Source organism: Strongyloides ratti (assembly GCF_001040885.1).
Source record: "Strongyloides ratti genome assembly S_ratti_ED321, chromosome : 1".
Classification (NCBI taxonomy): domain Eukaryota; kingdom Metazoa; phylum Nematoda; class Chromadorea; order Rhabditida; family Strongyloididae; genus Strongyloides; species Strongyloides ratti.
The window spans coordinates 1,378,996-1,402,994 of NC_037307.1; the positions used below are offsets into that span (position 1 = coordinate 1,378,996).

Genomic DNA, 23,999 nt, shown 5'->3' on the forward strand with positions numbered 1-23,999 from the left:
TTTCTCTTATCATCCATATATTTATTTAATCATTAATCAAAAATAAAATATACAAGCCATTATAATAATCTTTCTATTTTTGGTAAAATACCCTACTTTTATTGTGACATTACAAATAATCTTACCATGATTCTATTATAACAAAACTTTTAGTGCCACATTTATCATAATATAACCACAAACTTCTCATATTACTATCTATTTTTAAAAATAACATTTTTTTTTTCTTTTATCTATCTTATTAGTTACATATTACACGAAATGTAATACTTTTCATTTTGACATGTAATAAAAATGTAAAATCACATTTTATTTCTGATTTTAATTTCTTTACCTAAATCAAAATTTAAAATAAATGTTATTAAAAAAAAATCATATTTAATAATGAAAAATATATGTAGTTTAAATTAAATATCTATTATATCTTTTTGTCAAGATCCTTCATTTTTACATATCCCAGACATAAAGTACCTTGTTTTTTGATGCCACTTCTATTAAATTTATTTTTATCTTTCTTACTATCATTATGTATAAACATTATTATCATTTAATAAAAAAAAAGACATGTCTTGATATTTATGAACTTTTGAGAAAAAAAAATTAATTTAACAAATTAATGTATCAAAATATATTATTAAAGTTTTTGAAAAAGAAATAATTACCAATCAAAAAATGATTTTAAAAATATTTATTTAATTTTATATAAAGAATAAACTTTAAGATTACTTTTGTTGGTCATATTTCTTCTTCTGAAATTATACTACAAAGTGTTAATACTTTTTTTTTATTCCTTTCTTCCATCTATCTTTTCATTTTATTTTACTTATACATATTTGTAATCAAAAAAATTTTATAATAATAAATATCATTTTTAGAAATATTTTATGGTAAAAAATAAAAATTTCTTTTTTAATTATCATAAAGATAAATTATTATTTTAAAAAGATGATTCTTAAAATCTCTTTTCTTTTTTTTATAAATGGTTTAACAATTTTATTTGCTAGTTATCATGAAAGAAGGTTATATGAAGATTTGATGAGAGATTATATGTTTCTGGAGAGGCCTGTTGCCAATCATTCGGAAGCTGTCAAAGTTTATCTCAAAGTTTCTCTTCAACAATTAATTGATGTTGATGAGAAAAATCAAATTGTTCACATTAATGCCTGGTTAAATTATGTAAAATATTTTTATAAATATATTTAGTTAAATAAATATTTTTTTTTATAATTTTTAGAGATGGACAGATTATAAATTAGTCTGGGATCCCACTGAATATGGTAATATAACAGATATAAGATTTCCTACTGTCAAACTTTGGAAACCAGATGCACTTTTATATAATTCTGTTGATCCAAATTTTGATTCAACCTATCCTACAAATATTGTTGTTCAAAATAATGGTGAATGTACCTGGATACCACCAGGTATTTTTAAAGTTAGTTGTAAGATAAATATTCGTTGGTTTCCTTTTGATGAACAAAGGTGTGCCTTAAAATTTGGATCATGGACATATGATGGTTTTAAGTTAGATCTTCAACCTGATGAAAATGGTTTTGATGTTTCTGAGTACCTTCCAAATGGTGAATGGGCTTTACCTTTAACTACTGTTATAAGAAATGAAAAAAGATATGATTGTTGTGTTGAACCATATCTTGATTTAACCTTTTATCTTCATTTACGTAGAAGAACTTTATATTATGGTAACATTATTTTTATTTTATTTTTTTTTAATCTAAATTAAATGTTATTTTTAGGATTTAATTTAATTATGCCTTGTTTATTAACTACTGCAATGTCTTTATTAGGATTTACATTACCACCAGATGCTGGAGAAAAAATTACCCTTCGTATGTTTATTACTATAACAAGGTTTTTTGCTTATCTACAATTATAGAAATTACCGTCCTCCTTTCTATTTGTTTCTTTTTAAGTATTCTTTCTGAAATGTCTCCAGCTACCTCTGAAGCTGTACCTTTATTGGGAATATTTTTTTCTTGTTGTATGATAATTGTTACATTATCAACAGTTTTTACAGTATATGTTCTTAATTTACATTATAGAACTTCTGAAACTCATGAAATGGGTGTAACATCTAGAACAATACTATTATATTGGCTTCCATATTTATTGAGAATGGAAAGGCCAGGAGTTGTTTTGACATGGGAATGTCTACCACCATTATTACCATGGACAAAACCAAAAAAACATAGTGAATCTTTGATAAGAAATATCAAAGATGTTGAGACAGGTTCTAGTAGAAGAAACTCTTTAGATATTGAACATCGCCTTCATCAATATATTACAACGGGTAAGATAAATGGAATGATTAGTTATGGAAAAGGTACCCCAATCAAAGATAATACTTCATCATCTGGTAATTCTTCATCACAAGAAAATACCAGAAAAGCAACATTATTGATATTACAAAGAATTTATAATGAATTAAAAATTATAACAAAAAGGCTTGTTGAGGCTGATCGAGATGCAGCACAGTCAAATGATTGGAAATTTGCTGCTATGGTTGTTGATCGTCTTTGTTTTTATATATTTTCATTCTTTATCTTTGCTACATGTTTGGGAATCGTTATTTCTGCACCATATATTATTGCATAAATAAAGATATTTCCATTATATATATATATATATACATTTAATTTTTATTTCATATATTTAATTAAGCACATCTCCCAAAGCATTTTAAAACTTTTTTATAATATAATAACAATCATAAAACTTAGATTTAAAAAAGTCTTTTTTTAATCTAGTAAAAATATTTCCTAATGAGTATATTGTTAAATTTGATTTTTATCATTTTTTATTAAATAACAATAGTTTAAATTTTTTTAGTTAGATAATTTTTATTGGTAATCATTATTTAAAATTACCTTTTTGAAATTTTTTTCAAGATTCAAGTTTTTAACCGTTTTTATTTTTATCATAATAACTTTCAAAAAAAAAAAATATTTAATAAAACTTTAATATGACATTCTTGAAAGTCATTCCTACAATTTTGTTATCATTAATTTTAATTAACTTTTTTATTAAAAAAATGTTGCTAAATTTCATCTTTCAATCTTTTACTGTTATAATAAAATTTAAAAAAAATTATTTTACCTTCACAGATGACATGTCATTTTATCCAGCAAATAATAAAAAATTTTTTTTTTGTAAATCCATTTTTTATATATTTGTAACATTTATTTGTTTTAATAATTTGGAATGTTATTAAATTTTGGTAAAAATTTTCAACAATTTTTCTTATTTTCTAAATATTATAATTAAATAAATTATTTTAAGATTATTCTAGAAAGTTCCTAAAGTAATGTTTTCAGCACTATATTTAAAAACTAATAAATCTTTTTTTAATAAAACTGCAATCATAAAACAAGTGCTTCTAATCTCCAAAGATGTACTTTAAACCTTTGATCAAATGTTTTTTTTTAAAGTTTTGACTTAGGTTTAAATTAAAAAAAGTTGAATTTTTTTTATGTATAAATTTCCATTAAAATATAAGAAGTTTTGAAAAAGAATTGTGTTTCTAGTTTTCGTGAATTCATATTTATGTTAAGATAAAATTATTTTATAAAAAGCTTTCATTTTTTCTTCCAAAAAAGCGTTTTTATAATTTTAAAATGGAAAACAATATTATTAACAATAAAATCTTTTTTATAATATAATGTTTAGAGATAATAATAAATGTTAGGCAGGAATATTAAATAAAATAAATGTCAATTCCCCTCCTTTTATACCGCACGTTTCGTCTTCTTCTGTGCTAAATTCCTTTTTTCCGTAAAATCTTTTTGTAAGGAAGTTGCATTACCACGTACTACATTAACATAAGTGTTGTGAAATCTTTCAACATTATCAGCTTCAACAACTGTACTTATCTTTTTACTTCCAATTGTCGCACGAAAAAGGCATAGTTTTTTTTTATTTTCCTGTAAAGCTTTGGTTGGATCACGTGATATTGGTTTTTTTCTGTCATCATCTAAAAATAGAATAAACATGTTTACAACAACTATGATTTTCTAAAAAAAATGTTTACTTACATTGTTTTAAAGTTAAATTTACGACACTACTTCCACCAAGTCTCGTTTTCATCATTAAATCAGATAATCTAACAATAAAAGCATCATTATCAAGTAAAACCATATTTAGAGAATATAAGAATAAACAAGTAACAGGAATAGATTGTTTAAAAAAATATACTACCAACTAAAAGAAACACTTTTTTTGAATTTTCCTCTGAGACCGCGTCGGAGTTAATCGAAGTAGGAAAAAAACTTACACATGGAAGATGCATCCTTCCATGTGTTTTATAATTTCTCGCGCGTCAAGATACCAGAATATTAAGAAATATATTTTATTTGGAGATGGAAAAACAACTATATTATAAATTTAGTTATTTGTTAATAAAAATATTATTGACTTATTATTGTTCTTTACTTTCTGTTTGTACTTCATCTCCTTGTTCACAATCTTCATTAGATTCATCCTCGTTAGCAACCCACAAACCAGAATCTTTGCATCTTTGGAAGTGGTGCTTGAAAACTTCAGGATCCATTGTTGTGGCAACTTGCTGTAATTTCTCAATGTCCCTCTCCTCAAAACATACTCTCATCTCCTCTGGTAAAGATTCGAGAACTTCCAAAGGATCAATACCTTTGGGACTATTTTTAATTCTTTCTGCTTTCTCTTCAGCCTCAATTTCTTGTAAAGCTTCATCCCTCTTAACTTTACCACGATGACGGAGTTTATTTAAAAATTCATCCAATTGAATAGCGTGATCTCTCTTGAATACCTCATTAGTTTGCATAACTTTATCAAAGAAACGATTGACCATAACATAAGTATTTGGAGGAATCTTTAATTCTCCAGCCAACTGTATTATATATTGCATATATTGAACATTAGTAGCAACACGAACTAAATCAGGTTCCTCCTCCATTATTGCATGATTTAAGGCTTCAAGAGTAAGGTAATTAGCAACCTCTTCACAAACAATTTCTGGATATGTTCGTAAACAATTAGAAACCTCTGAAATACCATTGCACTTTTTATACATTTCTATTTCTTTCTTATGTTTCGTTAATACACTTTGCATATTTTCATATGCATCCTCTGGAGTCTTTGGCTTATATGAGTCCTCATTTTTTTTGTTAATACGAGATTTAGAGAACTTTTCTGTACTTATTGTATCAACATTCCATGGTTGCTTAGATAGCATCTCCTCAAATTTCTTTTCTTTATCTTTAAAGTCATTTAACTGCTTAAGAAAAGTATCAAGTTTCTTTTGATACTCATCCTTTTGAGTATCATCTAATGTAGTGTCTTCAAGTTTTGCTTTCAACTCCTAGATAAAAAAACAACTAATTATGGATATACTATTAAAGGAACTTACAGTAATGTGAACATTAATATCTTTTTTTTCATTCTCCAAATCCTTTTTTTGTTTCTCTTGTTCAGCCATCCTTTCTAGACGTGCCTGGTGTCTCCATCTAAATAATGACGGTGTATCTATATTAGGATGAGTATCATCCTCATCATCAGATACCTCAATTTTTCCCCACTTAGAATAGTCAATAGGCATGATTAAATTCTATAAAAAATTCTAGAAGAAATATGCATAAAAAATTATGTGATGATTACTAGAATATAATAGTAAAAAAAAACTTAAATTTGTCACGTAAAAAATATAAAAAGTGCAAAGACTCCATACAATAGAATTCTTTTTTTTTCTTGCTAAAAAATGCTTACTTAATAATAAGGTATAGATGTGTTGGATTTTTTCTGTGATGAATAAAAATTTAACATTTATATGTATGTAAGATTAATTGAAATACTTTATAAAAAAAAATGAGGCATTTTTTCCATATATAAATAAATGATGAAGAAGATATAATCGACAAACCTCTCAACTACCAATATTTCTTCTTCTCAAGAGCCTAGTATATAAAACTGGAGGGTAAATAAAAAAAAATATGAACGGAAAAGAAAATATTAAAAGTTTTAAATAAAAAATGATTAAGAGTAACAACACACAACAGTATATTGTCGAAACATCAAACAATAAAAATAGAAGTCATGTGAAGTTGACATTTCTAGAATATTTTTTTAAAGAAAGAAGATAGTTCTAGAAGAATCTATTTTGCGTAATTGGTGGAGATATGTCTATTGCGGGATACTTTTGTTATTTAAGGAGAAAACAACAAAATAAACCAAACTACAGGTATATTACCTCTAATGGTTGTTAGAAAATTTTGAGAGACAAACATTTTGTTTACTGTTTTTTTTTATTAATCCTTCATCAGCCATTAGAACAGGATTCATTTATTTGTTAATATTTAATATATTATTTAATAGTATAGAAAATTATATATACAATTTTCCAATAATGACAAGTAATGTTTTTGGGGCCTTAGTTGTTGGGAGAAGTGTAAGTTTAAAACGACAAAATTTATCCTATTGAAAAATAATTTTATTTTTATAAATATTATTTAGGTGAATGCAAATTTTGAGATTGTTTCACCAACAAATTTTCTTTGTACTATTCAAGACAACACTAATATATCTCATATAGTTGTATTTTTGACAGGAGTTGAGGCCTTCCCAGCAGGATATGGTGGATCAAGTAAGAAAATCTTTTTAAATATAATGACTTAATTAAACTTTAATAAATAATTAATTCTAGTTTATATGAGATGGGCAAATATAGGAAATACAGATCCTGCTTGGCATTATTTAGGAGCAATTACAAATGACAAGCCAAGTGCTATGTTTAAAGTTGGTAATGTAAGTTTTCACTTTATGAATAATTATATAGTTGACATTTAAATTAATATCCCTGTGTTTTGTATCTTTAATGTTGTCTTTTTGTAGTTGTATGATAAAGAACCAACTCACTCAAATATATTTTCTCAACAAAATATATTTACTTTATCTCATAATTGTTGTCAGATTGGTATTCAAGTAGAGCCAGAGAATGAGATTAATCAAAGAACAACTTCTGAAGGAGTCAAACCATCTATGGAAGGGGAAATGACAGAGTTTTGCAGAAAGATGTTATCTAACTTTTTCAATTACTGTCAGTCCTTTATTACTACCGTACCAAATAGCAATGGTTTTGGACAAAGTAGTGAGGTGATTCCTGCTAAGTGTCTTGAACAGTGGTATAATAAATTTGATAGTCGTATGAAGGCAAACCCAAAGTTTTGGAAAGATCTTAATTAAAATTACTCTATCTTTCATTACAGTAATTGTGCACTTTTATATTCACTTTTGCTATCATTTCTTTCCAGTCACCTCGACTAAGAAAATGTAATTTTTCTAGAAATATTATAAAAAAGAAGAGAAAACATTTCATGTTTGATTTTTTTTTAAATATTGGTACTTATTGTTTTTTTTGCCACATGTTTTGAACAGTCTAAGGGTTTCATCAATAAATTTTTTTTGTATGTTAAAAAAGATTAATTATTGAAAATGGTATAGAAGAATTTTTTTTTTCAATACTTGGTTACCCAGTGAAAGTTAACATACAGGGTATAACTAATATATTTATTATAATAAACTATACGGTTAAAATACTGCTACCAATTTGTTTTTTTTTATAATAATATATTAAATAAATATTTAATATATAAAAAAAAGTTGAAATTTTTTGAAATAATCAATTTAAGTATGTTCCAAAGAATGTAAGATTGGATAAATATAGATTAAATTAGATTTTGATTTAATAAAAACTTTTCAATAAATGTCTTTTTTTATTAAAAATTGTTGTTATTCAGAAAATTAGTCTTATTTCCTATACCATATCACCTAATTTCAAGGACCAATTTTGGTATCAAAGAAAGAAGAGTTTACTTTGACAAAAGAAACAGTTATTATAATTTATAATTTAATTAATTTTTTAAATAATATTATTATTAACTTTTATATTTTTTAATATAATTTCATGATAAAAGTTATACTATCAATTTTTCTGTTTGATTTACATATTTTTATATGAATATGTTTGTGATAAATGTTATAAAAACCAACTATTGTTATTGTTTCTTTTTTATTTATTTTTCAAGTATTTTAAAACAAGCAATAAATGTAAGATTGGTTAATGAATATTTCTATTACAATAAATAAATAGATTTTTCTATATATATAAAAAAAAAATAAAATAACAGATTATAAAAGTTATAATGTAATTTATTATTAAACATTACTAAAAAAAGATATTATATTAAAAGGATAAATGATATTAAAAAAGTATGGTAAATTAAAAAACAGTTTAATATATAAGAACAAAAATTTCACATAAATTTATCACTCAGTTAGTTTATCTAAATTTTTTATTTTAATCATAGAAACAAACAATTTGAATGTTAATCTTTTGATAGTTTCTTTCAAAAATAATTTTAAAAGAAACTACAAAAACAAAAGGATATGATGAAGATGATTTTATGTTATCAATGAGTAAAATTGATGAAACTCTTTTTTTTTGGGAGGAAGATTCATTGTAAAACAAACATTGGAGCATTAATGATATTTTGGTATAAATTAACAGAAAATCAAAGAATGTTTTGTAAAGTTAATTTTATACAAAGATTTTTTGAGACATGTTAAAAATTTTAAAGATAAGTATAATTCCAGAAACTTTTATCATTTTTATTATATAATAGAAATAAAAACAATAACTACCAAAATATTTTCTATTGGTATTTTTCTTTTACTTTCCCTCCAACATACATAATATATTATAGAAGTGTATGTATATATTGAAATTAACAACGAGGTAATGAAAAGAAATGATATACTAAAATGTGATGTATAAATTAATATTTATTCAATAAATGTTAGCATAAAATATATATTAAAATAATCGTATATTTTAAGAATAATTAGGTTTTATCATAAGTAATGGCTCATAATTTGTATTGTCATAATTTGATACTGTTGTTATATTATTATTCCTCTTATTATCATGTATTTTAATATTGTCAAAGTTTGTATCTATATACAATGGTTGTGTTACGTGAATTTTTTCATCATCCACCACTAAATATGGTTCTGGAGCAAAGACTTGTTTGACAATTTTTTGTAAATTATCTGGTTCAATAACTTTAGGATTTAAATTACATGGTAAACCAATAATAGATCTATTATATTGTTCATATAAAAATGATATACAAAAATCCGTATGAATAAAAAATATAGTATAATCAGAGAAGACTGATGAACAAATATTACAAAAATATAGCATCATTCTTGATAAACATACATATATACATATACATATATATATATTTGTATATTTTCAAATAGAAATAAATTAACTTTTAATAAAACTAATATGTTACAGAAATGATATAAACTAAATAATATTCTACAAGCAATATAAATGTATTTAATAATAACTTTTTCCTTTTCCAATTTTCTCTTTGAACTAAAAAGAAAATGTATAAAAGAATAACTGAAAAATAATATATTTTGTCTATAATTAAGAAATGTTATAAAATAAAACAATATGTATAATATTTATATATTCTTGTAGTTGCACTTTTATAATATAAAAAGGTATTAGAGAATACAATGAAAAGTATTAATGAGATATATGAGAAATTTGTAGAAGATTAGCTTAAAATTAATTATTAGAAGTAGATTTTTAAATTGTTATGTAAAATGATATCATAAACTATACATTTTTATTAAAATATGCCTTCAAACTTTTTATGGTGATTTTAGAGGTAAAAAAAAAAAAGTATAAATAATAATATAAATAAAATGAGTTATATATAATATATATATATACATGTTTCATGCCGTAAAAAAAAATAGAAAAAAAAAAAAGATAGGTTGGTTGGTAGAATTATTAAAATAGCTATGTATGAGAGTTAGTTAATAGAAGAGTTTGTTTAAAATTTTTCATTGTTCAATGTAAAAAGATAAAATTTTTATTTTTAGGGTTTGTAATGGCTTATAGAAGGTGTAGAGAGAGGCATATAAGAAGTAGACAAGGAAAACATGTGAGAGAGATGATATGGAAGGAGAGTTAGTAATAAAGTGGTAAAATATAATAAAATTGAGGGATTTTTCTTTAATTTATTTAATTAAAATAATATACATTTTCTTTTTTTATTATTGAATTACAAATTAAGTAATTCATTTTATAGTTTATCTTCAATAATTAATGAATTTCAATTTATATGTCTTCATTATTGTCATAAACATCAATTTTACTATGATCTATTATGACATGTGTATAAGTTGAAGTTTGATATACCATTTCTAATTGTTCAAATGATGTCCTCCTTCCTCCATAACGATTTTTAAGAATAACTAAAAATTTTTTAACTATTTTTGGATCTGTTGGATGTTCTTTTCTAATAATTGCTAAAACATTATCAGCTTCTTGTGTTACTTTACCACTACCACCAACATCTTGAAGTTCAACATTTGCATCACCAGACATTTTACGTGGATGAACAACTAAGGTAACATGAACTCCACAGTCAGTTGCCAGGTTACGAAGAAGACCTATAAATTGGTCTTGTAAATTAAATTTATCTATACTTGTTGCTTTATGATTATTTAATGTACTTAAACCAATTAAAAATTGTAAGTTATCTATAACAATATGTTGAATACCACATTGAATAATATTTTCTTTAAGAATATTAAAAATATCAGTAATATTTTTATTTCTTAAAGTATTAGTTTTCAAAAACATTAAAGATGGTTGACCTTTTTCAAATCTATCTAACCAAATATCAATCTTAGAATGATATTCTTTTCTATATAAAGGCACTGAAGCATACTGTACTACCATCCATTTCATAATTTTTTCTTCATTCATTTCAAAACTACATATAAGAGTTCGGACGCCTTGCGTAAATAAATCAATTGCATATTCACATATAAATGTTGTTTTACCGTATCCACTTCCACCAGTAACCACAGTTAATTCTGAAGGTCTAAGTCCACCAAGATAATCATTTAGTATATCAAAACGAATCCAATTTGAAAATCCTTTAATTTTTTCACTATTATCAACTAATTCCATTTTAACATCATTTCTTAACTCTTTTAAAGAAGTAAGACTATTTATTCTTGGTTTTTTTAATATATTTAAAATAATATTAGTGATATCATTCATTCTTCCATATCTTAATAATTCTATAGGCCTATTTTCTTCAAGTATTATAATACATCTTTCTATATTTAATAAAATAGCTAAATCTTTAGCATAACGTTGTTGTTTTTTAGGAAACCATAGGTAAATCATTTCATATTTTTCTAGATATGGTATAATAGAATAATCTAATTTATGGCCTTTTGGTAAAGAAAGTGCAGTTATAACACATTTTGCCTCATTTATTGCCATTGCATCTCTTTCATTTGTTGTTAAAATAACACTTTTTTCATCTAACTTCATTAAATGATGACAAAAAAAACCGGAATACTTGTTTTCATCTAGTGGATAATTTTCTTTAGTTAATTTACTATTATTAGTTTGGCGTATAATTTTAATGCCAATAGGATTGCTAGAATTTTCAAGATTTTTATATCGTGGATAAACAAGTGCCAACTCATTATTTCCATTAATGTGCATTCTTACATTACATTTTTTTAAAAGACTTGGTGATAATCTATCTATACCTAAAAATTTATTAAATAATTTAAATTCCACATTAACATTATAATCTAGATCATCAGGAATTTCATGTGACTCATTCCAAATTTTTAAAATATTTGAATCCGTATAATATTCTTTTATACTTGGAAATATCATATCAAAATCTTGTTTATCAGTTATATTTTTTTCCTTACTTGAATTCCTATAAAAGATTAAAATTACATTAAACTATTATAAGATTGCTTAAAAAATATATTTATCATTTTGAACATAAATTTTATCAACCTATATATATATATATAAATGAAAATGACAAACATACATCTTTTCTATATGGGATTGTTTGATTAATTCAATTTTTCTATCATTCTCCTCATACTCTTTTAAAAAATTATTAAAACTAATATTATCATACAAATCAGAATCTAACTAAAATTAATACTTTGATATAATAAATAACAATAATAATAATAATAAAAGGTTTTAATTACCTGATCATCTGTAATCATGATTTCAGGATTTTGATATTTTGCCAATTCTTCAAAAACATTCTTTTTCACTTCAAGCTAAAACATATAGATGAAAATCAAAATATTAAAAAAACCTGTTTTAAAAAGTTTTCATATGTTCCTTCTGCTCCACATTCATAACAATGAGTCAAATTTGCTTCAGGAATAATGTAATTAGAAAATGATGATAAGCATATTGTACAGATAGTTGTTGTAAAATTTGTATATTTCTACAAAATAAAGTTATACAAAAAAAAATAATTAAAAATCTACATACAGAATTTTTTGTAGGAATTTTGTATACCATTAGATCATTTTTGATATCAGTTGGCGTTAGATTTGTTATTGCCAATGAATTACTACCCGTATATGTCAATTCTGTTAAGTTATCATTTTCTTCTGTTGTCAGAAAGTCATGATCTAGGTATTGAAATTTATCTTTATTAATGACATCACTTAATTTTGATATCGAGGTATATGATTTTTGCGTCAATTTAATGGTTTTAAATAAACTATTAAAATTTGATTGATAAAGATTCATTTTATAATACCAATTAAATGGATATCTTTTTAATAAAGTTCTTCTAACATTATTTACTATCATTAATAGGTACTCTGTCTCCGATTAAATCAAAAGGAATTTTATAACAATTTTTTTTTATCAATCTGTAAAAATAAAAGAATTATTTAAAAATATTTTGTCACAAGAGTGTGTTAATTATCAAAGAAAAAATTTAACATTTTGTTAAGCCTGAATTAAAACACTAATAATAACTATTAAAAACTACTTTTATGTAGAGTATCAAATTAAACTAAAAGATAAAACAAAGTTTGATAATAAAAAGTTTGTTACGAGTAAAAATATTTGTTTTAATCAAGTAATTATTAAGAATGTAAAATTATATATATACTAAAAAATATTATATAATGATTATACATTTTTTTTTTTGTATTATTAATAAAGAACTATTTATATTTTTAGATTTTTTATTTTCATGGATAAAAAAAAAGTTTTTACCTACTTTTTAGTAGGTTTTTCTTTAGTAGTATTAATAATAGGAACAGCTTTAATAATTATTGGTAGTTTAGCATTAAATGATAGTAAAAATTGCTCAAAAAATAGTGATAATCTTTCTTCTACAAAACATAATATATTGGCATCAACAGTTCCAAGTACCATGGCAAAATCTACACCTTCTTCAGATATAATAAGTACTTATTTCATTAGAGTTAATATGAGTCTAGAAAATTTAAATAATTTCTACTCTAAATATAATATTGAAAGCCAAGGTCAAGAAGTAATTTCAAAGGTAGGAGTAAAAAAAAAATTGACTTCAAAAGTTCAACTTTAAAAATATTTTGATGTAATGTAATTTTTAGAAGTAATTTTTTGCCCTTACACTATATGTTACGTATATATATATTTATATATACATTTCTGTAAAGTATTTCTTTGTAAAATTTACAAATATTCAAACAATGTCCCAAGTAAAAAAAAAATTTATTTACAAATCAATTTTTTTTATTTACAAATAAATAAATATTTATTTTAAGGTTAATAAGGCATTGTCTTCCTCAAGTAAACCAGATATCTTAAGTGTTCTAAGCATTGATAATGATTGTAAGAGTGAATTTACAAATAGTTATAATATAATATTAATATTATCATATCTCAGTAATGCTCCATCTTTGGAAAATTTGAGGAACCTTTTATCAAAAAATAATATTAACGTTCTTGAAATCAAAAATCTAGTGAATAATTATATCCCAAATACTAATAAAGATGGTACATGTTATTCATTTTGTGATGCAACTTGTTCTAATTCTAAACCAACCTCTCCAACTATTTCAACAAAAACTATTCCTTTAAATATAACAAACGTAACTATTTCTAATCATAATATTACAACTACAGCAAGTAGCAATCCGGTAACAATACCTTCTTGTTCCAATATAATTGCTGTTGATTCAAGTTCAATACTTCTAAATTCACAATATTATCAAATGGAACTTGGATTAATTCAAAATTTTTCACGTGTAATAACAGAATTTGATAATTTATTATTAGTATCCTATAGTAATGAAACACAAATAGTTCAACCTTTTGGTAGTATGAAAAATGCAAACGATTTTACTAATTCTATTAGTAGTATTACACAAAAACCAGGTTCACAGTTAAGTGTTCTCTTATCAACATTACTAAACTATCTAGAAAATCGAAAAACTGAAACAATTAATACAGTTATTATGGTAACAAAATATATTCCTACCGAAATAAATAAATCTATTCCATTGGTAAAAAAATTAAAAGCAATGGGACAAATTAGTTTTATAATTTTGGGAACAGGTGCCAAGGAAGAAGAGTTACAACCACTCAATCCAACAAACATTATTGTTTATGATTTTGCCACTTGTGATGAAGATAAATTTGACAATAAATTTAAAAGTTTTATCAATTGTCCCTTTGAACCATATTTTTATAATAAATTAGATGGATCACAGGTATATCCATGTAAAAGTGCTATAGCATTTTCTGTAGATGGTTCATTGGCACTAGAAAAAGAAAAATTTGAAGCAGAAATAAATGGATTGACAAGTGACGATGTTATAACAAATGAATGGAATAATTTTGAAAGAATATCATTGGTAAAATATTACACATCAGCAGATATAATTGTTAATTTTAATTCTGTTAATACAAAAGAAGAATTCTTTAGAATAGTTAGAACAGTACAACAAACTGGGGACAGAGTAAACTTAGCTAATTTATTAGCTGCACTAGAGAGTGGTTTTGTATTTTACCCCCAAAATGAAGTACAAAATCATTTTATATTTCTTTCTAGTAATATAACAACTAAGGATATTCAAATTTCAATTCCATATGCTACAAATGTAAAAAATAAAGGCAGTTTAAATTTTATAGTTTTTGGAAAAGATTTAATACCAGCATTAAATTATCTAACAAGTAACGATAGAATATTATATTGGGATTATACAACAACAGAAGCCAACGAATCATTAAAAAATTTCATTACAAATAGGATTACTTGTAGTTGAATATCCTTACTATCATATATATAAAACATCACTTAATACAAAAATACTACAAATAATTAAAGTATAAATCAACAAAATTATATCATTTCTAGAAGACTCAAGTAGCCACAATTTGGAACATAATAACAATTAATTAAAACAATAAAGTAAAAGTCATTTAGTAATAAGAAATTTGATAAAGTTTTATCATGTTAATATAAATCATATTCATTACTTTTAAAAATCAAAATTTCCCTCAAAAAAAATCTAAATAAAAATACTTTTTAAATTCATGCACTAATTTCATATAAAATTCTTCTATTATTTTTTCAAATTTTATCTATTAAAATTTTTTGAAAGAAAAAAAGTACAATATATAGTTAGTAATAATATTTTTACTATTATTTTTTTATTAATATTAATTAATAAAAAAAAACAAAAACAGGAAAAATTTACATGCTATATTATAAACTAATGATCATCAAAAGTACAAATAAAATAAAAATGTGTTGCCAAATTATAAAGTAAAAATAATTAAAATTTAAAAAGTTATATAGACACTTTATATTAAAATTTAAAAATGATAGAAACAAAATTACAACAAAAAAAATTGAATTTTTAAAAAAATTTGGGTAATAAAAGTTTTTAAATGTTGGGATAATGTAATACTTTTTTTTCAACATAATAAAAAATGTTGGAGCAATATGTATTACAATAAAAGAAGTTTTAAAATATTTTATCACTGGATTCTTTGTGCAATTTTATTTTTTATTGTCTTAAAAAAATATTTTTCAATGTCAACTTATTTTTAAAATAATGTGTTTCAATTAACTTTACCTTATTTCTTTTTTTTATAATTTAACAATTACGAAAGATTTTATTTATATTTACAAAATGATAAATAATTAACGATATTTTTAAGTATAATATTTTTTCATGGAAAAATACCAAAAAGTCTTGATAATCATAATTCAGAAATTTAAAAAAAAATTTTAATTTTAATGGTGAATAAAGTTCTTTTAAGATTTCCAATTAAATGTAGTATATTTTTATTAAAAGTAAAAATTTTTTATTTCTATCAAAATGGTTTATCTTTTTGTAAAATATATGTTTGCTTATCATTTTTGAGATATAACATATACGAAAATGATACAAGAAAAGTAAAAGGTTACCAAATATTAAAATTGCATCTAATTTTTAAAGATGTTCATAAATTAGAAAAAAACTATAATTAACAAAGTTTTATATTTATATGAATAAATATTTTTATACACTTATTTAATTAATATATTCTTAACAAAAAAAACAAAATTAATTTCATAATTAGCATTTAATTTTCTCATAAATTACTGGAAAATTTTCGTTTTACAGTATATTTAAGATTTTATACTTTAATCACACTCTGCAGTAAAGAATGAATTATCATCATCAAAATCTATTGAATCATGAGGAGAGACTTCTGTTGCCTCACGACTTCCAGAGATTTTTTTTGTCTCTTCACATATTTCTTTTTTTAATAATTCATTTTGTTCACGAAGTTTTATAAGAATAGAGAATTTTTCCAATATACGTGTGATATCAAAATTTAATTGGTCAATGTGTAATCCAGGAGAATCCATAACTTCATTTGTCGAAAAAATATTTATGATGAATAAAATTTTTTTTTGTTAAGATTTAACTATTTAAATAATATTCAAAATTTACTTATTGGTTAAATAATTCATTCAAATTTATAATATTATACATTTTTCAATTGAAAAAAGTGTAGAAAAAAGACTATCTGATAGAATTACAGTTGATACTATGTAATTTAACTTCTTAACAAGTAATTTCAATATAATTGTTACATATATAATGGATAAAAGTTTAAACATTTAACATTATTACTGAAGAAGTTCAAAATACATATATTATAGATAGTTGTGCAAAGATAAATTTTTTTGTTAAAACTGTATTAATTACTAGAGTATAATTATATAATGAGTATCTATCCATACTTTTTCATATGATAAACATTCTACATTTTGTTATAATAGTACAATAAAGTTAGTACTTTTACATATTGTTAATACATTTTATATTTTAAAAGAATATAAGATATTTATAACTGTTTAAGACTTTATTATTAAAATACATATAAAATTTCACATTTTTTTTTACTTAACAATAATGTGAATCTTTTAGAAAAACATTTTATAAAAGTACAATTCTATTTTTTAATCTGGCTACTATGAACTTTGAAACCATTAATTTGATAAAACAGTATTTAAGTGAGTAATTTTTTCATAAAATTGTAATCTTTATATATGATGACTTTGTATCAATTGTATGATATTATTTTTAGTTAAAATCGTATGATATTGTTACTATTCAGATAAATTATTTTTTTTTTTTTGAAATACATTAGAAAAATTACTCTTGTATTATACAATTAAATTAAAAAAGTTGTTTCACTTTTTGTTAAAGAAATTTTTTTAATATTCAAATGTTTTATATTATATAGTCATAGGTGAGGTCAATACACATTTTTGAGATATTTAGAGATCATTTAGGGTTTTACATTTTAACTTTGATACATGGATGTGTTTCATTTTATTTTTTGACTTTTAGATTGTCAATTTATATGTTTTTATATTACAAAATCTATTAAATGATTGTTACATAAGTGTTTTCAACTTTCAAGTTGGGCTATTAGATTAGTTATCATATAAACGTTAGTTGATATTTTTTTCTTCATTATATTGTTAAACTGTAGTTATTGAAGTGATTTATATATTACATCTAATAAATTTGTACTATTGTTTTTAATTGATATGGATATGATGTGTTTCTTTAAATTAACATTTATTTTAGAAATAAAATTTCTGACGATTTGATTTTTACTGCAATGAATTTTAAGAACGTTGCTTCAGCTAAGGGCAAACAAGGTTTGTCAAAAACTAATGTTCTTACTGAGAAAACTTGTGAAAAACTTTCTAATGTTGAGTTATTGAAACGTGAAGGGGTAAGTTTTGTGAATATATTTTTGTTTTATACTTTTTTTAGATTCTTATTGATGTAGAACCTGAATACTGTGATAAAAAAATGCCGGGAACTGCTGGAAAAGCTGTTAAAGTTTTTACAAATTATTTTGGAATAAAACCAACAAATACTGATGGAGTAAAAGTTTTTCAATATGAAATTGAAATAACAAAAGTTTTGAACACTGGAAAATCTATTGTAATAAACAAAAGCAATGATTCTTCAAAAATCAATGAGTATGTTTTGAATTTCTTAGTTCATCTTTATAATTTTATTTATTTTTAGTTATCTTGAACAAGAATCAAGAAAGAAGTTGGTTACTTTATGGCCAGCTTTTCAAAAAGTTTTAGAAAAGTACAATATTGCTAGGGCTGAGTCATCCATAACTGACTTCAAAAGAATTCTTTACATTTTGGATCCAATTCATCTTCAGTTTGTAACTGATGATAAGCCAAAAGAATTTTTTACCTTATCTTTAGAAAATTCTGAATTTCCAGAAGCTCTTGCAAATTCTGATTTGTTGAACGGAGTTAGCAAGTTGGAATATAAGATTCGGTACACAACTGAATTTGATGCAATGGAATGTATCTTTTCTGACAATTTAACCGAAAATATTGGAGTCCAATACTTTTCTTTACTTCTGTCAATGAAGGTTTCTTTAGAAAAAGAAAATTTTGTTTTCTATGAAAATGGAAAACAATTTTTAACAAATCCGGAAAAATATGGTTTCAATGGAGTTGATTCTCTAAAGATTCCTGGTGGAAAAAAAGTTGGAATTGGTTCACAAAAAACCATCAAGCTTATTTCCGGAAATGGAAAAGAAGCTGGTGTTGCATTAGCAATAGATGTAAAGAAAACTGCTTTCCATGAATCAATTCTTTTATCAAAAAAATTTGAAGATTTATTATCTACATCTAGAGGTATGAATAAGTTTACTGATAGTAATAAAATGAAGCTAATTGAAAACTTGAAAGGTTTAGCATGCCATTGCATTCATTTAAAAAACCAAGTTATTATTATTCATGATTTCACAACAGAATCAGCCTCAAAGAAAATTATTGAAGTAGATGGAAAGAAAATTTCAGTTGCCGATTATTTTAAAAAGAAATACAATATTCATTTAAAAAATCCAGATTATCCTTTGGTTGTTCAAAAAAAAATTTTCAAGGGTATCAAAGGATACTGTTTTTATCCAATGGAGTTACTGAAGATTTGTGAATACCAGCGGGTAAGAAAAAATGGTCAAACTCCAGAACAAATTTCTGCTATGATTCGTGAATGTGCAACTGCACCTCATAAAAGATTATCTGAAATACATAATCTTTTTTCTGTTTTACAATTAGTTGGAAACGAATACCTTAAAGAAGCAAAATTTTCAGTTGACAAAGCATTTATGGCTACTTCTGGCAGAATATTAAAGGCTCCAACAGTTGTTCTTGGTAACAACAAAACAATGGAAATTTCTAATGAAAATGGTAATTGGGAAATGGCTCGAAACAGTTCATTTAATATGCCTTCATCAATTGACAATTGGTGTGCTGTTCTTCTTCAATCCAATGGAAAATTCGATTTACAAGAAAAAATGGCAAATGAGTTTATAAAGAAATATGTTCAATGTGCAAGAACATATGGTGTAAAAATTTCTGATTGTGCAGAAATTTGTAAATGCCCAGCCAATGAACGTGATCTTAAGAGTCTTTTTGACTACATGAAAAAATACAAGACTAAATTTGCTCTATTCATGTCTCCTGATAATGTAACCAATTTACATAATTCAATTAAGTTGTATGAAAGACAATATGAAATCACTACACAAGACCTCAAACAAAGTACAGTCAAGAAAGTTATTGAAAGGAATCAAATACGAACTTTGGGAAATATTATCTTGAAGAGTAATGTTAAAAAAGGAGGTCATAATTATGACTTAAAGAATACCATCAAACCAGACAGAATGATTATTGGAATTGGCTTCAATCACACAAAAACTGGAGAAACAGATACTTTATCTGTAGTTGGTTATGCTGCAAACACTAGAAAGATTACAACTGATTTTGCTGGTGACTTTCAATACATTCAATTTTCACGCGATGGGCAAATTGAATTATATGACAAGATAATTGAAAACACCGTAAAAAATTTTAAAGTTTCTCGAAATGGAGCTCCAAGGGAGATTATTATATATAGAACTTCTGGTAGTGAGGGAAAATACAACGACTATTGTATTTATGAGATACCATACATCAAAGCCAAAATTAAGCAAAATGCTCCTGGATGTAAATTGGCTTTTATTGTTGTTGAAAAGGCTCATAATGTTAGACTTTTCAAAGAAAAAATTAATCCAAACGATAAAGCACCATCACAAAATGTTACACCAGGCTCAGTTGTTGATAGTGGAATCACAAATCCAAAATTGTGTGAATTCTATCTTAGTTCACATTCTGGCCTTCAAGGAACTGTTAAAGTTCCTAGATACGTTCTTCTTTATGATGAATTGAAAATGGATATGAATGAATTAGAAGGTTTGACTAATTCATTGGCTTATGATTATCAAATTGTAACTTTACCTGTTAGTATTCCGGCTCCTGTATACATTGCTAATCAATATGCTGAACGTGGTAGAAATATACTCAATGCCAATAATCACCGTTATGGTCAAAAAGAAATCATCAGTAATGAAGATTCAGCTAACGCAGCTTTATCTTATGCTACTACAGTTTTCAACAACATTCGTGTTAACGCATAAATTTTTTTTCTCGATTTGGTTATTGTTAGTTAATTTTTTTGATTAATAATAAGTTCATTTAAATAATTTTGTGTTTCTTATTTTTTTTTTTAATTTTAGTTTTCAATAAATTAAAAAAAAATGACAATAAAAAGTTACTATATAAGAAATGTTTAATACCATTTAGAGCATTGTATTAAGAGTTTTCTAGTTTTACAAAAGAAGAAATAAGAACAATTTTTAAATTTAATTATTTATCTTTAAATTGAATCATTTCATTAATATTTTCTATACACCATACAACATCATGATAATTTTTGAAATGATTAAAAAAAATTTTTGCAATAAATAAACTACATGAAAAAAAAGTTTCTTTTATAAACTGTTTTGAACTTCTATAGTAATCTTAACATTCTCTATCTTTGATGTCAAAAAAATCAAAATCTAAACTTTTGTTATTATTAGAGTTAAATGAAATCTTTTATACCAAAATAACAAAAAATAACAAAAAAAAACAGGAAAAAAAAGTAATTTAAAAATTTTTTTAAAAAAAAAAACTTTTTTTTGGAAATTGAATATGCTACTATATTCATTCGATAGCCCTTGAAATGGGATGAATTTTGAATATAATCAACAATATTCAAAAATTGAAACTTCAGGAGTTATAAGGGTTCAAAGTTAAGGGGCGAAATTGTTGAATGTTTTTTTTAAATCTCGATTTTTATGATAATGTTGTAAATTACAAAAAAAATACTTTATTCTAGATTAATTTTTTACGAGAAATTCATTAAGCCTATTCACATCTTCATAGGATTCATAAAAATAAAGATATGATAAGAAATATGTTTAAAAAAAAGTTTTAAGAATCGTGTAATAACTCAAGTTATTGAAGTCACAGGTCCATGAAATTTGATGCGCTGGGCTTCATTCATAATTTAAGTTAGACTCTACGTTGAAAACATTTTTGTATCTTCAATGGTTCTTGAGATATGAAACTTGGTACTTTTTCGCGCGTAATCCATTGTCACCATTTTTTTATATCTCGAAAGTGCTTTAAGATATAAAAATATTTTGAAGGTAGACCCCATATGAAAACGTATTAGAAGACGATTGCAGAAATCTGATTACATTTATCTTTATTATAAAGCGAGATATGACGAAAGGCGGAAATTTTTCTAAAATATTCATTGTTCCCGACTTTTCAGTATCTTAAGAAATACTAATCCTATGAAGATGGGACTAGTTTCATTCGATTTCTATTCAAATTTTGGTCTAGATTAATAATTTTCATAGCTACAACATCATTTTTTTCAGAGATATAAAAATTGACTGAAAATTTTCTAGATTTCTAATTTTACCTCTAAAACTGTGACCAAAAATGAACAACTTTTTTTGGAAATTGAATATGCTACTATATTCATTCGATAGCCCTTGAAATGGGATGAATTTTGAATATAATCAACAATATTTGAAAATTGAAATTTCAGGAGTTATAAGGATTCAAAGTTGAGAGGCGAAATTGGGGAATATTTTTTTGTAAATTTCAATTTCTATGATAATATTGTGAATTTTAAAAATAAATACTTTTTTCTAGATCAATTTTTTACGAGAAATTCATTTAGCCTATTTACATCTTTATAGGACTTCTAAAAATGAAGATATGATAAGAAATATTTTTAAAAAAAAAGTTTTAAGAAACTAGTGATAACTCAGGTTAATGAAGTCACAAAACCATGAAACTTGATGCGCTGGGCTTCTTTCATAATTTAAAGTATACCTTACGTTGAAAAGATTTTTGAATTTCCAACCGTTCTTGAAATACTGTGCTTGGTATTTTTTCGCGCGTAATCCATTGTCATCATTTTTTTATATCTCGAAAGTGCTTTAAGATATAAAAATATTTTGAAAGTAGACCCCATATGAAAACGTATTAGAAGACGATTGCAGAAATCTGATTACATTTATCTTTATTATAAAGCGAGATATGAACAAAGGCGGAAATTTTTCTAAAATATTCATTGTTCCCGACTTTTCAGTATCTCAGCAAATAATTATCCTATGAAGATGTGGCTAGTTTCATTCGATTTCTATTCAAATTTTGGTCTAGATTAATAATTTTCATAGCTACAACATCATTTTTTTCAGAGATATAAAAATTGGCTGAAAATTTTCTAGATTTCTAATTTTACCTCTAAAAATGTGAACAAAGAAAAACAACTTTTTTTGGAAATTGAATATGCTATTATATTCATTAGATAGCCCTTGAAATAGGATGAATTTTGAATATAATCAACAATATTTGAAAATTGAAATTACAGGAGTTATATGGATTCAAAGTTGAGGGCGAAATTGGGGAATATTTTTTTCTAAATTTCAACTTCCATGATACAATGAGATATTTTAAAAATAAACAGTTGCTTCTAGATCACTTTTTTACGAAGAATTCATTAAGCCTATTCACATCTTCATAGGAGTTCTAAAAATTAAGATATGATAAGAAATATGATAAAAAAAAAGTTTTAAGAATCGTGTAATAACTCAAGTTATTGAAGTCACAGATCCATGAAATTTGATGCGCTGTGCTTCTTTCATAATTTAAGTTAGACTCTACGTTGAAAACATTTTTGTATCATCAATGGTTCTTGAGATATGAAACTTGGTACTTTTTCGCGCGTAATTCATTGTCACCATTTTTTTATATCTCGAAAGTGGTTGAAGGTATAAAAAAATTTTGAAGGTAGACCCCATATGAAAACTCATTAGAAGACGATTGCAGAAATCTGATTGCATTTATCTTGATTTTGAAGCGAGATATGAACAAAGGCGGAAATGTTTCTAAAATATTCATTGTTCTCGACTTTTCAGTATCTCAGCAAATAATTATCCTATGAAGATGTGGCTAGTTTCATTCGATTTATATTCAAAAGTAGGTCTAGAATATTAATTTTCATAGCTATAACGTTATTATTTCCAGAGATATAAAAACTGGCTGAAAATTTTCTAGATTTTTGACTTTACCTCTAAAAATGTGAACAAAGAAAAACAACTTTTTTTGGAATTTGAATATGCCACTATAGTCATTCGATAG

At 24.2% G+C, this 23,999-nt stretch overlaps 9 protein-coding genes across 9 annotated transcripts; 4 read left to right on the top strand and 5 right to left on the bottom strand.

The window, feature by feature from the left end:
• Positions 1-1,035: 1,035 nt before the first annotated feature.
• Positions 1,036-2,613, top strand: SRAE_1000044400 (Nicotinic acetylcholine receptor family and Neurotransmitter-gated ion-channel transmembrane domain and Neurotransmitter-gated ion-channel family and Neurotransmitter-gated ion-channel ligand-binding domain and Nicotinic acetylcholine-gated receptor, transmembrane domain-containing protein; the record flags this gene model as incomplete). Its single annotated transcript, XM_024647278.1, has 4 exons — positions 1,036-1,176; positions 1,235-1,700; positions 1,755-1,847; positions 1,895-2,613. 4 exons carry the CDS (start codon positions 1,036-1,038, stop codon positions 2,611-2,613), a joined length of 1,419 nt encoding a protein of 472 aa, XP_024501372.1.
• A 1,130-nt stretch (positions 2,614-3,743) lies between these two features.
• Positions 3,744-4,152, bottom strand: SRAE_1000044500 (Signal recognition particle 14 kDa protein; the record flags this gene model as incomplete). Its single annotated transcript, XM_024647279.1, has 2 exons — positions 3,744-3,988; positions 4,050-4,152. The coding sequence occupies 2 exons, from the start codon at positions 4,150-4,152 to the stop codon at positions 3,744-3,746; spliced, it is 348 nt and encodes a 115-aa protein (XP_024501373.1).
• Positions 4,153-4,432: 280 nt separating this feature from the next.
• SRAE_1000044600 (Hsp90 co-chaperone Cdc37) lies at positions 4,433-5,590 on the bottom strand (the record flags this gene model as incomplete). The annotated part of the gene is made up of 2 exons (XM_024647280.1): positions 4,433-5,353; positions 5,402-5,590. The coding sequence occupies 2 exons, from the start codon at positions 5,588-5,590 to the stop codon at positions 4,433-4,435; spliced, it is 1,110 nt and encodes a 369-aa protein (XP_024501374.1).
• Positions 5,591-6,167: 577 nt separating this feature from the next.
• SRAE_1000044700 (Protein Hikeshi) lies at positions 6,168-7,230 on the top strand (the record flags this gene model as incomplete). The annotated part of the gene is made up of 5 exons (XM_024647281.1): positions 6,168-6,229; positions 6,364-6,436; positions 6,502-6,631; positions 6,692-6,792; positions 6,880-7,230. 5 exons carry the CDS (start codon positions 6,168-6,170, stop codon positions 7,228-7,230), a joined length of 717 nt encoding a protein of 238 aa, XP_024501375.1.
• Positions 7,231-8,878: 1,648 nt separating this feature from the next.
• On the bottom strand, positions 8,879-9,250 carry SRAE_1000044800 (Hypothetical protein; the record flags this gene model as incomplete). The annotated part of the gene is made up of 1 exon (XM_024647282.1): positions 8,879-9,250. The coding sequence occupies one exon, from the start codon at positions 9,248-9,250 to the stop codon at positions 8,879-8,881; it is 372 nt and encodes a 123-aa protein (XP_024501376.1).
• Positions 9,251-10,189: 939 nt separating this feature from the next.
• Positions 10,190-12,673, bottom strand: SRAE_1000044900 (Twinkle protein, mitochondrial; the record flags this gene model as incomplete). The annotated part of the gene is made up of 5 exons (XM_024647283.1): positions 10,190-11,825; positions 11,946-12,052; positions 12,115-12,189; positions 12,228-12,362; positions 12,410-12,673. The coding sequence occupies 5 exons, from the start codon at positions 12,671-12,673 to the stop codon at positions 10,190-10,192; spliced, it is 2,217 nt and encodes a 738-aa protein (XP_024501377.1).
• Positions 12,674-13,127: 454 nt separating this feature from the next.
• On the top strand, positions 13,128-15,189 carry SRAE_1000045000 (von Willebrand factor, type A domain-containing protein; the record flags this gene model as incomplete). Its single annotated transcript, XM_024647284.1, has 2 exons — positions 13,128-13,442; positions 13,687-15,189. The coding sequence occupies 2 exons, from the start codon at positions 13,128-13,130 to the stop codon at positions 15,187-15,189; spliced, it is 1,818 nt and encodes a 605-aa protein (XP_024501378.1).
• A 1,370-nt stretch (positions 15,190-16,559) lies between these two features.
• On the bottom strand, positions 16,560-16,787 carry SRAE_1000045100 (Hypothetical protein; the record flags this gene model as incomplete). The annotated part of the gene is made up of 1 exon (XM_024647286.1): positions 16,560-16,787. One exon carries the CDS (start codon positions 16,785-16,787, stop codon positions 16,560-16,562), a length of 228 nt encoding a protein of 75 aa, XP_024501379.1.
• Positions 16,788-18,055: 1,268 nt separating this feature from the next.
• Positions 18,056-20,932, top strand: SRAE_1000045200 (Protein argonaute-2; the record flags this gene model as incomplete). Its single annotated transcript, XM_024647287.1, has 4 exons — positions 18,056-18,172; positions 18,214-18,425; positions 18,475-19,109; positions 19,170-20,932. 4 exons carry the CDS (start codon positions 18,056-18,058, stop codon positions 20,930-20,932), a joined length of 2,727 nt encoding a protein of 908 aa, XP_024501380.1.
• Between the last annotated feature and the right edge of the window lie 3,067 nt (positions 20,933-23,999).